At 41.8% G+C, this 13,438-nt stretch overlaps 1 protein-coding gene across 2 annotated transcripts; it reads right to left on the bottom strand.

The window, feature by feature from the left end:
- Nucleotides 1–616: 616 nt before the first annotated feature.
- psmb7 (proteasome 20S subunit beta 7) lies at nt 617–9,782 on the bottom strand. 2 transcript variants are annotated; one of them, XM_039780697.1, is made up of 9 exons: nt 9,646–9,782; nt 7,708–7,801; nt 5,745–5,842; nt 5,367–5,507; nt 3,292–3,407; nt 2,528–2,586; nt 2,299–2,450; nt 1,010–1,036; nt 617–826 (listed from the first exon to the last, which is right to left on the bottom strand). In XM_039780697.1, the coding sequence occupies exons 1-9, from the start codon at nt 9,705–9,707 to the stop codon at nt 715–717; spliced, it is 861 nt and encodes a 286-aa protein (XP_039636631.1). In that variant the 5' UTR covers nt 9,708–9,782; the 3' UTR covers nt 617–714. The 2 variants fall into 2 exon arrangements, with proteins under 2 accessions (XP_039636631.1, XP_039636632.1); XM_039780698.1 differs by lacking the exon at nt 1,010–1,036.
- Between the last annotated feature and the right edge of the window lie 3,656 nt (nt 9,783–13,438).

The raw sequence follows: 13,438 nt of genomic DNA, 5'->3' as shown, positions 1-13,438 counted from the left end.
GACAGCCTTAAACAATTGTGAACCTGTCCTTTACGAGCTAAAACACTAGCAAGCAAATTTTCCCGGACATAAATAAATATTCAAAATATATTCCAAACTATTCATTCACCATGATGCAAAAATTAAGTCATTACTTGTTAAACTGGCAGATTTCTCTCCGTCTCTGGGACCTTTTAAAGCATCTCTCAACTACTTTTGAAACAAATGTGTAATCTATTTGAACTTTGGGAAAGGCTTTAGGAACAAAACAAAAAAAAAAAAAAAACGACAGTGACCAACGTCACACGCATAGGAAAACAAGAAATGGTTGGTTTAGGAAAGAAACTTTGGGGAAGGCTTTATAAAAAAAATAAAAAAGGTTGAAAAGTGCCACACGCAGGACGTGATGCCGCTCTCCTGGGTGAAAGTCCTGCGTTTTACCCATCCGCAGACCTACGTCCTTTCATACTACTCGAAAATTCACCTGTAATGTAGGTCAATGGTGGCCGAACGGCGTTGATAAACACGCTAAAAAGCAATTATGCGTCTTGATAACACGCCAACATGGCATACGAATTGGCGTGTCATACATACGCCACTTCATGAGATCAGTCTGTAGCCATGAACAAAACAGGAATCAACTCAAACACTTTTATTGTAAATCATGGAAAAACATGCCACTTAGGAATTCTGAGGGGTATAATGAGTTACAACAACAAACACATTCCAATGTATTTAGGAGGTATCCATAGTGTGGACAGTCTCCTCCACCAGCTCCAGGTTCAGCGGGGTCACCAGCTTCGCCAACACACCGGTGGTTCCTCTTTTGTACTTGTAGTCCCCAGTTCTACACACACATGGAAGAATGGGTTTCACTTCAACACATCAGAGAGAGTTCACAGCATCACACCTCAGACACAGCACAACACGATAGTCAGGAAAAGCCAAGTGGAGAGATTAAAACAAGTTGGTTAGTAGCAAATTGAGATGTGTTGAGAGCGTGCACACAACACTTTCCATCTGTACTCACAGCTGCATGGCTTCATGCTCATTTACTCTATTTCAAACAGAACAAGCAACAAGACAACAAGTCATACACCAGTTCACCAGATGATTTCAGATCAGGGTTACATTGTCCCAACATGCTCTGGAATGATGCATTGTGAGGTGTCCCAGTCCAACCAACCTCTCCTAACATATCACGGGACATATCGTGTCCCGTGTGAAGCTGCAGCTTCATCTTTGCTCCAGGCTTTCACCAAGTCAAATGTAAGACTTTCAAAGACCTTTATGACCATTATGAATGAAATGTAAGACCTATAGGACTACATCAAAAACAATGTAAAATGTGTTTCTTCTGATTTCCTCATTTGCATAATAGCACTGGTGTCTAGAGTCACTGCAATATCAGTAGCATTTTGGTCTCATTTGTAGTCGTAAAACAGCAAATTATATTTAGACTAGCAACAGAAAGAACTACGGAAGTGAGAAATAAAAAGGAAATAAAAACGCTGTGGAAGCATTAGAGGTAGCGTTACACTGACGTAGGAAAATGAATAGATTTTGAAATGTTTGACTTTTTTAGAGCCCACAGAAGCCCTCACTATGAACGGATGACTACATCAGAGCTTTAGTTCCAGGAAGCAGCTTTAACTCACTCGGACCGTTCATCAACAAACAATTCACCATGGCAACGATTCAATCAATCCAATGGGTGGATGCAGACTATCCTGGCATTATAAAATCATAAAATATCTATATCAAACACATATTCACCTTAAAGACACTATTGTGAAACTGAGTGTAAATCTCTTATTTAACATTTTAACTTGGCTCAACTGCATTTAATGACCATAAGCCTTTATATGATATGATAACTGTTAGGGCTGCAAAATATCAGGAAAATATCTAATTGTGATTATTTTGACTGATATTGCGATATGATGCACGATATTGGAGGGAATGATCAGTGTGACAAATTAGATTAGATTTGATATGACATAGGACATCACAGTTCCATTGGACCAACCAGATGCATTGCTTAAATGATTTTAGCACACTTGCTAATTTTCAACACTGCAGATCAATCTACCATGTGCTGTGCTCTCTACAGAGGGAAAATAAACACCGTGTCAGACACACAGAAGCTCAGGTTCAGCTACCATAGTGACTGACCCAGAGCATCTGGAACTAAACCGGCTTTCTGGTACAACCACAGGTGTTTGCTCTCCTTCACATCAGGAATAGCAGGTGGGGGACATGAATCTAAGATAAAGTAAAGCTAGAAGGAAAGACAAACAGAAGTGGTCTAGTTCTCACCTGACGCCCTTCTTGTTGGCCTCATCGTGGGGCCGGATGTAGTCCACCTTGCCTTTGGTGATGACACTCAGGTCGATGTTGCTGCCAGAGCCCAGGTCGTTGAAGATTCCCGCAGCGATGGCGTCTCGCACCAGCTGCTTGGCCTCGTCCTCCTGGGAACAAACCAGCGTGAGAACCAGAACACTCGGACAGGAACTCGCCACTGTTCCCATGTGGGTGGTGTACTCACCTCCATGTCAGGCTTGTAGCGGTCCTCGAACACCGCCATGGCAGCCAGGGAGCCAGAACCTTGAGGAAAGAGAAGCAGCCTGACATCAGCCAGTGCTCAGCTCCGTCACAACACACTGTCACCCTTTAACTTATACACACTAAACCAGGTGTAGGTGTGCTTCTGGAGTGGCTGGGTGGATGTGGGGGCAACTGAGTCCTTCACCCAAAAACAAGTGTGTGCTTTTAGAATAACGGATACCAACAACTAAAGAAACTCCATGGGAATCTTTGTTCTGGTAGTACACTAACCCTTCTCTACCACTGAACTCGGGTCCTGTTCCTCTTCACTTCTTGATTAAATAAAAAAGATTTTAAACATGTACAGGAGGTACACACTCATCATGGTAACTCATCACCAATCTGTCTATGGGTTCAAATTTGTTTATTAGGATAAACTCCTTGAGATGTATCATCTCGTTTTCAAGGAGTCATTTACATAATTGTATAGAAATGTAAAGAGGTTTAGGTCCATTAAAATAACCCCATGGAGGTGAACGTGTGTGCCCTGAGTGTAGAAAGTGTGTGTGTCTGACCCATGGTGACATAGCTCTGAGTGTGTGAGACTGACCAATGGGGACATAGATCGGTGTGTGTGTGTGTGCGTCTGACCCATGGTGACACAGCTCTGTGTGTGTGTGTGTGTGAGAGAGAGTGTGTGAGAGAGACTGACCCATGGTGACATGTGTGTGTGTGTGTGTGTGTGTGTGTGTGTGTGTGTCTGACCCATGGTGACGTAGGGTAGCTTGTCAGTGGAGCCGTGCGGGTAGATGCTGTACAGGTGAGGACCGTTACAGTCCACTCCTCCCAGGACCAGAGCAGCCCCGATGTAGCCTTGGTACCTGAACACACACACACATTTTTTCTTTTTTTTTTTTACTGGCCAAAATATTAAAATGTGCTTTTGTTGTATACATCACAAAACTGCTGGTAGGGATGTTATGATTAACCATTTAAATGTTTTTGTCTTTGTAATTTGTCTCGATGTCATTGTAAATTAGGATTTCTTGTGTATAAATAAAGATTGAATGAATGCATTAGGGGTGCACGATTCAGAAAATGTCACGATTCAATATCGATTTTTTAGGCTCACGATTCAATTCAAAATCAATTTAACAAAAACGATTCTCAATTAAAAAAAAACAAAAAACGATTCACAGTATGTAAATGTAGTTACTTTTCACATGTGATTGCAGTTAAATGTAGTTTGGTATTACCTCATATGTCTTCATACAAAAATAAAAACTTTTGCAACTAAAAACTGCAAAGTTCCAAGCTTTGGCCAGCTTTCAAATACATTTAATTCAAGTATAAAATAAAACTGTTAAATAAAAAGAGCTTTTGGTTCAGAGTTGGGTGGGAGTTCGGAGCATTGAAAGAGTGGCATGTTGGGTACTTTAGCTTGTTGTTGGTCCACGTCTTTAATGGTAACCTCTGGGTGATGCCATACCATGGGAGTTCTCAAGTTTGTGGCGTTTCCAAAATACTCAACTTTCGCTTTGCAAAGCCTGCATATAGCACGATTCCTATGAAGTTCTGTCTTCCCCTCGAGGTTATAAAAGCCAAAATGTGTCCAAACTCTCGCCTTCAGTGAGGATGGAGCAGGTTGAATAAATCTCTCTGAAGTTTGCGCCGACTAAACTACTTCTGCTGCACTCGTTCTTCTTCTGATTATGACAAGAGTGCTCAGGCGTCAGTGGGAATTTGACGCAGCACCATCTATGGGAATAGCGAGCTAAACTCATTTCAGGACAATAGTGTATACGATTTTGAATCAGTAGAGCTTGAATCTCGATACCAATGTGAATCGATTTTTTGCACACCCCTAGAATGCATGTCCTGCCTCGTGCACCCAGGCGCCACACTCCTCAGACCTAACTATTTACTATTTTGACCCTTTTCCGCACCGTTACTCCTCATCAAGCTGTCATACTTCCTCCTAACACATCCTCCTGCTGCAGGCTGCAGGCATGATGGAGAAATGCAGCAGCAACACAATTCTGAATAGAGCTTTTTATTTTCCAAAACTCTCAGACGGCTCGTAGACAAGTCAAAAGCCATATGCACATTGTGTAAAGCCGAATTAAAATATCACGAAGCACGTCAAGCTTGAGCTACCACCTATGAGCTAAGCACTATTTTGGAGAGTGCTACTCGCCGACCTGTTGTTGAAACCAAAGCGCAAAGTGCAAACGCTCTCAAATCTCAAATCAACTGGTGATCACTGGACGTCAGAAAGTAATCAAAATGATTTAGAAGTTACTGCACACTATATTGACTCTGGTAAGTAGGGTTGGGTTCACTTGCAGCTGCCGTTGTCGGCATTAAACAACACAGACGGTGCGTTCACTTAAAACAGGTAGCCTCGTGGTGCATTCACAGTAATTGTAAAATACCATTTTCCCATCTGGTGGTTGTTTTTGTCATTCAACAGCAATTTACTGGTGAAATAAGTTATTGTTATTACATTATTATTAAATCTTTAATTTTGACCATTGTCTTAACAATAAACAAGTTGCTGACTGTTGTTTAGTACCCTTCTTTTTTCTTCTTTTGTTTACAGTAAATAATAAACTAATACAAATCTTAAAGTCAAGTTCATAAAGTAACTTTCTTTGCATTCATTTGACACACACACACACACACACACACACACACACACACACACACACACACACACACACACACACACACACACACACACACACACACACACACACACACACACACACACACACACACACACACACACACACACACACACACACACACACACACACACACACACACACACACACTACCTGAAGAGCATCTGTTTGAGCATGCGGTTGGCAGTGGCCACGCGTGGCAGCCTGCCTGTGGAGAGCGCATGCAGCTCCAGGTTGGACGAGATGATCTGAGTGGTCATCTCTGTGTCTGCAGCTGTTCCTGCTCCACAACAGCTGGACAACAACACAGTGACACAGCCATCTGTCAGCTTCATCACATCAAGCTCCTAAACTATAAAGCTCTACAAATCACAAAGCCCAATAGTGTGTAGCAATAGAAAAGTCAAAAACAGGTTTTACCACCCACCATGGTGCACAGAGCTCATGTAGACTCTACTCTAAATCTATAAGAAATATCACCAGAGTTCATCTTTGCTCATTTGAACACACTGTCAGGTTCCTGTCACTTACTAGATGTTGGGGGAGATGTAGTGGATCTTGGAGCAGTTCTTGTCTGCCACTATCATGCCCTCGGTGGCTCTGGTGTCGGCTCCAAGGACCACGCCATCCTTGCCAGGGAAACAAACATAACTATTCAGACTCAGTACACCCACACTCCACTAAATCACACAGCATTACTCTTTACAGAAAGGAATACAATGATTCTCTTAACGTACATCGACCGGCTGTGCCTTTCATGCTATGGCAAGTCAAAATGTCTGCTGGTACAGGGACCCACAACATGCATCAGGAGAGACAATACAATGCATACAAAAAACAGCCAGGTGTTTCATGAGTATTTTTGTGAAAAGACTGATAAAGGAGTTGTTGGATAAGAAATGACAGTATCACTGTGTGTATGTATGCTGGCCAGTGTCAACCAGGGGTGTCAAACTCAACCTGGAAAATGAAAATCACATCCAGGGCCAGACGTGTATAGTTTGAGATGCTTTTATTGAGAGAAATCAAATATCCTTGACTGTATTACTACATGTTGCACCTTTTCTTTTGTCGCATTTTTCATCCTTTCATACTCCCCCCCCCCCCTACTTTTGTCGCATTTTTAAAATATAAAAATATAATAAGACATAAAAGCCCTACCAAAGTTCAAAGATTACATTTTTAAATGCAGGCTACCACACAACCGACTCCCAGCAACCTGTTTCACAGCCGGAATATGAAAACTCTATGCTTGAGTCTCAAAGTCACCAAATCTGCCAAATTCTGCTCTGAGTGTCATGTAATTGCAGTTTGAAAAACACTTTCCTGTCTTTTGGGGTTTGGCGCACAACTAGATTAAATTGATTGTAAACCTAAATTGATATGCGGGCCGGATTAAAAACCTGCAAGGGGCCGGGTTTGGTCCGCGGGCCTTAAGTTTGACACGTGGTGTAAACACACAATGGCCTAGATTTAATTTAAAGGGGGGATAGAATGCAAAACCGATTTTACCCTGTCATAGTTGAATAACGACAGTTTGGTGGATAATAGGACATACATAGAAGCTCAAAATCCCATTAACACCCCTTTACTATGAAAATCTCATATTTTGAAACTGCCGCTGAAAACGGGCGAATCTGAACAAAGCTGGATGCTTACGTAAGCGTCTCAGGACCTGTACCTTTGTCACGCCCATGGGTGTATTAAGAGAACAGTCACGCCCCAACATTTACATAGGCTACACAACTGACCTGAGATCAGGTAGTCTTCTGAATCTAGGTCACGCAGATCTCTGCTATTCCATTACAAAATTAACTTCTGAAACTTTTTTATGCGAGAAATCAACCACGTAAAGCTCAAATATGGGCCGTTTTACGAAAACGGATGGCTAATTGCAAATTTTGTCCGACTGCGTGTCGGAGTTCAGCGGCCAGTGCTGCCTGGGTTGCTACATCGCTGCCCTGCCTGTCCTCCGTCACAGACCACGGCCTGCTGTGCTCAATACCCGCGCAAACTCACCCTTTTCTGGGTGACTGGACTACCAAACGCCGCTGCCCTGACAGAGCTCCAGGGCCTGCAGCTCGCTTTTCTCCCCCTCCTCTTCCTGCTAAACCGAAATTTGCGTTCTAATCCGGTCCGAATACTACCGTTTGCGTAGGAACCGGTATCATAGTGGAACCGGTTTTCGGTACCCAACCCTAGTGGAGCTCCTAAAGTCCGACACGTCTTACCAAATTTGCAATTAGCCATCAATTTTCGTAAAACGGCCCATATTTGAGCTTTATATAGTTGGTTTCTCGCATAAAAAAAGTCGCACAAGTGAATTTGGTAACGAAACATTGCAGTGTCTGGAATATGAGATTCTGTCGCGTCTCTAATGTGTGTGTATTGGGGATTCGCTCAACCAATCAGCGCACGTCTCTAATGTGTGTGTATTGGGGATTCGCTCAACCAATCAGCAGAATCTCTCTCAAGTCTGCTTTCTGTCACTCACCTTGAATACCACACCGCAGATGGTGGTTCCCGTTTTCCGAGCAGCAGGCATGCTGCATCCCACTTTGTTAGCCTCGCCTTCCAAAACGGCATTTCTGAAAATACATTTTGTATAATAAAGCACCTATAACTGTCTCACTAGCTATGTTTCCATCCACTTGTCAATCGAATTATCTGAAGTTCGGTAAAAAACACTCATGCGAATAAAGCTGAGTGTGAAAGTGTGTTTCCATCCAACAGCTTTAAAGCGAATAAAAACCTGTGCGTAATGACATCACATGCTGTTTTGGGATTAAATTGGTATATCGAATTGATTTGAGACATTTTAAGGTGTTTCCATTCATTCTTGCACTGAATCGCACAACATTCAAGCGAACTTTTGTGAGCAAAGTTTTGCTAGACAAAAGTAGTTGTTGTTAATATTAGAAGCCAAGGAAGCTACGATGGGCCTTTGGCTGAGGATCTGATCCAGTTCATCAAAAAGGTGGAACTTGCCTTTTATTTTCCCTCCGGCACCGCTGAGAGACAACTCTCTTTTTTGAGACATGTATTGCTGTTAGAGCGCCTTCCATTTACTCCGGAGGACGTCCCACGGCTTGTCCTAACCTTTGTTGGCCATTTCCTTCGCAAGTTCCTGATAAATTATGGCATTTCTTAGATTTTTGCTATCTAAAATAGCAAATATATTCGCTTTTTTTATTTTAATTTATTTTAATAAATTAAATTCAAAAAGTCTCTCGTCTCCTTGTTGGTCCACTTCCATCTGTCTTTGTTGACACCTGTCATGTGTGCAAACAGAGTGGAAATACTGGGAGGAAATGAACTAGAACTTCTTTGGTTTGTGGCGGGTTGCAACCATAAAATGAGCTAAAACTTAATCGCAATTCATTAATTTATTTGGCAAATAACGTTTCCATCAGCGTTTATCACATAAGCCGTATATCGTTCAAGATAAAATCCGATGAGACCGAACGTATTTCCTTTGAGTCAATATTCATGAAATTCAATCTAATTTTACGGTTTCCATAAGAATATTTTTCATTCGATATCACTTAATTCGGATAAAAACGTGTGGATGGAAACATAGCTACTGTTAATAACCTGAGGCTCCAGTCAGCTCTTGTTGACTCACTGTTGTTTCATAGCTGTCCTTATAAAGGGTTCCCTCCTTTTTGAGAAAAGAATTTGCCAAATATATTTGTTGTAACATTTCTGGGCATTTTTCATAATTATAAACAAATATTTGCCGTTTGGTTCGAATGATGTCACCAGAACAACAGGGTTTTATTATACATCTCAGCATTTTAGCGAAAAGTTCACATTAACAAAAGTAAATTCTGTAACAGACAATATTTAACACGAAAGGTTTTTATTCATGAAATGAAGCCGTACATTTAAACTATTCAGCACTCTCTCCGCCTTAAAGCGGACTATGGAGCTCAGTGGTAAGATATGTGATATGTGCTGGCTGGATGTATGTAGGCTTTATGAAGCCCTTCCCATGCTCTAGCACTGGTTGGTACTGCATAGAAAGCAGTCTTAGAACTTGGCTACAGTTACCTGGCAGCATGTCAATGCGGTGATGCTGCTTTATATTGAGTCAACGGTAACGTTACACTTCAACGTTACGTGACCCTGTAACGTTACAGACATTGGGAGTAAATAACGTTATGTAGCTACGATAGAGAACTATTGTTTGTCTTCATAAGAACACGTGTAGCTTCTACTGTTAAAAGGAGGGGACGGGAGAATGTTGACGTTAACGTTAGCGGGGAAAAGCCTGAGTCATGGTGGGGAAGTTAACATGAGCTAGCATCACTGAGAGAAGCCTATCAAACATGTCTACTCCACACAACATCTCAAGCCAAACACTAGCAGCTCATTAAACTCATTCATGCAGTTATTGGAATCCCATTTTTATCCACTGAGAAGCGCTTACCTCTTGCAGTTTTCGAAACTGAAACCCCCGACCGGCGCCTGGTTCATTACTAATGTCGCCATCTTGGTGAATAAAAGCTGTGTGTTTCCGGGAAGTAAAGGAAACGGCTCTTCTTCTTCTTCTTCTTCTTCTTCTTCTTCTTCTTCTTCTTCTTCTTCTTTAGGGTTTTACGGCAGTTGGCATCCCATATGTTTTATTACTGCCACCTACTGGTATTAACTGTCAGCTAATATTCTATCCCATTACAACTTTTTAGTTAGACCGGTGATTTAAAAAAATAAAATTAATATTTCCTCCCTTCTATCAAGCCCATCTCTGGTCCTGATTCCCACTGGTCCTAACAAACATGAATCAAACTGTCCCACTCGACACTGACTGCAGTGCCCACTGGGTGTTTTTCTATTATAAAAAGTGTCCTGTTCAATCTGCTGTGACCAATTCTTAATTTACTGATAATGACTTGCTCTTTTCAGTCCCACTGTTTCTGACTCCTCCTACTTTATTTGGTATTGCATGTAAGTGTCTCCCTTTTCCCGCACTATCCCAATATTGTTGCTACTGTTTGGATATTTCCCTCCATATTTTGCTTTTCCCCTCCAACTTTGACAGTTTAATATTCATTTCCTTTCTTGACCGCCTTCCTTTGCTAATTTATCCACTCTCTCATTTCCTGTAATTCCAGTATGTGCAGGTACCCATGTGAACACTATGTCTTTACCCTGATTGGCGATCCTTGAATTAATAAAAACTATTTCATACTAGGTCTTGATGATTTCTGGTTGATCCTGCTTTGATAGTGCTGACACTGAGTCGCTACAGATTAGTAGTTTACGTGCTGTCACCTTTAATTTTTTTTCTCTTAAGCCGCCTACACATGATAAGCGATTTGCTCTCTGCTCTCTAGGTAGGGCGCAGAGAGCAGAGAGCAGAGAGCAGAGCGCAGTGCAGGTATTGGTCATCAAGGGTGGCAAGGAAGCTATTTCCTGTTGCTAGGTAACAACATGCTGTTATCTCATTGGTTGCGCTTTCGAAAGGTCAGCGGCATCTAGGTCAAAGTTGAAATAATTTTAACTTTGAGCGCAGCGCAAAGCGGCAAATCTGAGCGGTGTGCGACACCAGGGGTAGTGCAGCACATAGGTGGGCGCCAGCTTTAACTAATTTAATTAATTTAGTTAATTTTTAACAAGGGCAATATACATTCTGTCACCTTTTTCACCCATTGTAATGCTAACAGAACTGCAAGTAACACAACTGTGTATACACTTCAATAATCTGCTGTAATCCATCAGTAAAAACCTGTACATAATCACTGTAATTTCTGTAATATGTTTATAACTGTAGTATTCTTTAACTAGATCTTCTGTAGCACAGTGCACAGCACAGTTGGACAAAATTCAATTTCTTGGACTTTCATCTGCACTGCTATGTTCTTGCCTATCCACCCAAAACTTATCGTTTGTGCTTTACCCCTTTCCCAGCAAGTCTCTTAAGACCTTCTTAGTAGGATGCCATTCATCGTGGCCCCTTAAGTTTATCCAATAATTGTCTATCAGCTGTTTCCTACGGAGCCAAAGTGGCATTTCTCCGGCCTTAGTCTATACCCACGACGTTCCACTTCCAGGATTGTTCAGGTGCCACCGGAAATTCATTTTGTCCTTGGGTTTCTTGAAAGGTGCTATATAAATAAGTTATTATTTTCAGCCGGATGTCTGTCCCCTTCCTCTGTCTCTGTGTTGGCGTTCTAACCTCCGGTGGATTTGTGAGGACTATGGTTAACTGCTCCTCAGATCTCTGCAGGGTAAATCCAGACAGCTAGCTAGACTATCTGTCCAATCAGAGTTTTCTGTTGCACGACTAAAACTACTTTTGAACCAAAACAAGTGACTATTTAGCAGAGGCACCGTGGCTCCATCCAGAGCTTAGCACCGCCCAAGATGATTGTGATTGGTTTAAAGAAATGCCAATAAACCAGAGCACATTTTTCTCCTATCCCAGAATGTTGTGTGGACTAGACAGACCTTCCTTTGCAGCGCTGTGGAGGAAGGTCTGGCTATGCCAGACTCCTCCTGCCTCAACTTGAAGAGCAGTTTTCATTGACCCTGAACAAATCCTCAGAGCACAGGTCTGAATGATATCAAGGTCTGACAGAACAGATTTAGGTGCTGATCCATATACAATACTGTCATAATCTGACCTTGAGTTTATTAAGACTTGATAAATATATTTCAGCGATGTAAAATCTGCTCCCCACTCCAATCCTGCAAGACATCTCATAACACACATCTTATCACATTTTTACATTTATGAACAAAGTGCCTAATATTTTCTTTCCATGTCAATGTCATCCCAAGAACCGAAAATGATCAACTCCCTCCAAGTTATTTCAATAAAGTTTCAGATTATATTGTTTGAGTTTTCTTCTTGTGAAGAACACAGCTTTTGTTTTTTCCTCTGAGAGGAAAAGGCTCTTCTTCTTCTTCTTCTTCATTTATTTGGCAGACTAGACACATCCACGACATATTGATGCCCGCTGTTTGCTATTCACATCTTTGTCAATGTCAATTGTCTGTAACATTCTATATAATCCAGTATTATGTAGATATTACATCAATTTCTTCATATTGTTCCACCTATCCAGATTAACTAGAGTGGGAAGATTAGAAACTCCAGTTGCCAGTTGGTCTTTTAACAGATAGAATCTTCCAGTTGAGTTTATGTATTTCTGTTTACATGATCTCAAACTAAACTTTGTTTTTATTTTATTTATTACCTCCGCCAAAGAGGTTATGATTTCGGCTCAGCTTGTCCAAATAATCAAATCCTGTGTTTCTTCTTGTGTGATGTAAATCTCAACAGTCCAGCTTCTGTATATACACCTCTGTGTAGTCTTAGCAAACATAGGTCAAATCAATGAATAAATCTTCCCCAACAGGTTGTTGTGACTGTATGCTTGCAATGAGTCTGAGCATAGGTCGGACCTCTTTAACCCACTGCAAACCAATAATGGCTATGATATGGTACCAAAATGTATGCACACCAAAACTAACAAAAAGCTAGTTGTTTAAGCTGCAGAGCTTTGTGACGCTGGCTAAAGACCTCAGTTGTATCAGCGGTATAGTTGGTTACCCGAGAATAGATGACTTTGGGAAGCAAACTCCGCTCTCTGACTTGAAAGTCCTATGTGTTAACGCTCACCCATCCCCCCCGACCAGCCGCGTTCTTCCAACTTTTTTTATTTAAATTTGAACAATAACTGACATAGAACATAGGTCAAGGTGAACAAAGCATAGTTAAAACAGTATGTCGCTTCCCCTCAAATCCCCTACCTACTAGAGTGTGGATACCCGACCCGCGCCCGACGGGACCCGACGGGCCGGGAGGTAACGAGACTCCGCTGTTTCTCTGACCTCGGTCGGAAGCGAAGCAATCAGGAAAGGTTGACACATTGAACATTTTAAATTAAAGTGCTTGTTGCCCCGTGTACACTGATGCGCTCATCTGTTGACATTTCCGAATGCCTTCCTACAGTTGCTTAATAAAACACACACAACAAACACAACACAAACATGTGTCATTAGTGTGAGAAGAAAACGAGATTTTAACTGTGTCGGGCTTGGGTCGGGCTCAGACAGAAATATCTTAATGCCTGTCAGGCTCGGCTCGGCTCGGGTTCGGTTACTGCTCTGTCGGACACAGACTGGGCTCTGACAGACAAATGTGGCCCGATCAGCACTCAGTACTACCCACCAACCCAGTCCAGGTCCAAAACAGAAGGGGACACACAACACAGACC

Source organism: Perca fluviatilis, chromosome 17 (assembly GCF_010015445.1).
Source record: "Perca fluviatilis chromosome 17, GENO_Pfluv_1.0, whole genome shotgun sequence".
In the NCBI taxonomy this organism is placed as follows: domain Eukaryota; kingdom Metazoa; phylum Chordata; class Actinopteri; order Perciformes; family Percidae; genus Perca; species Perca fluviatilis.
This window is presented reverse-complemented; position numbering and strand designations above follow the sequence as displayed.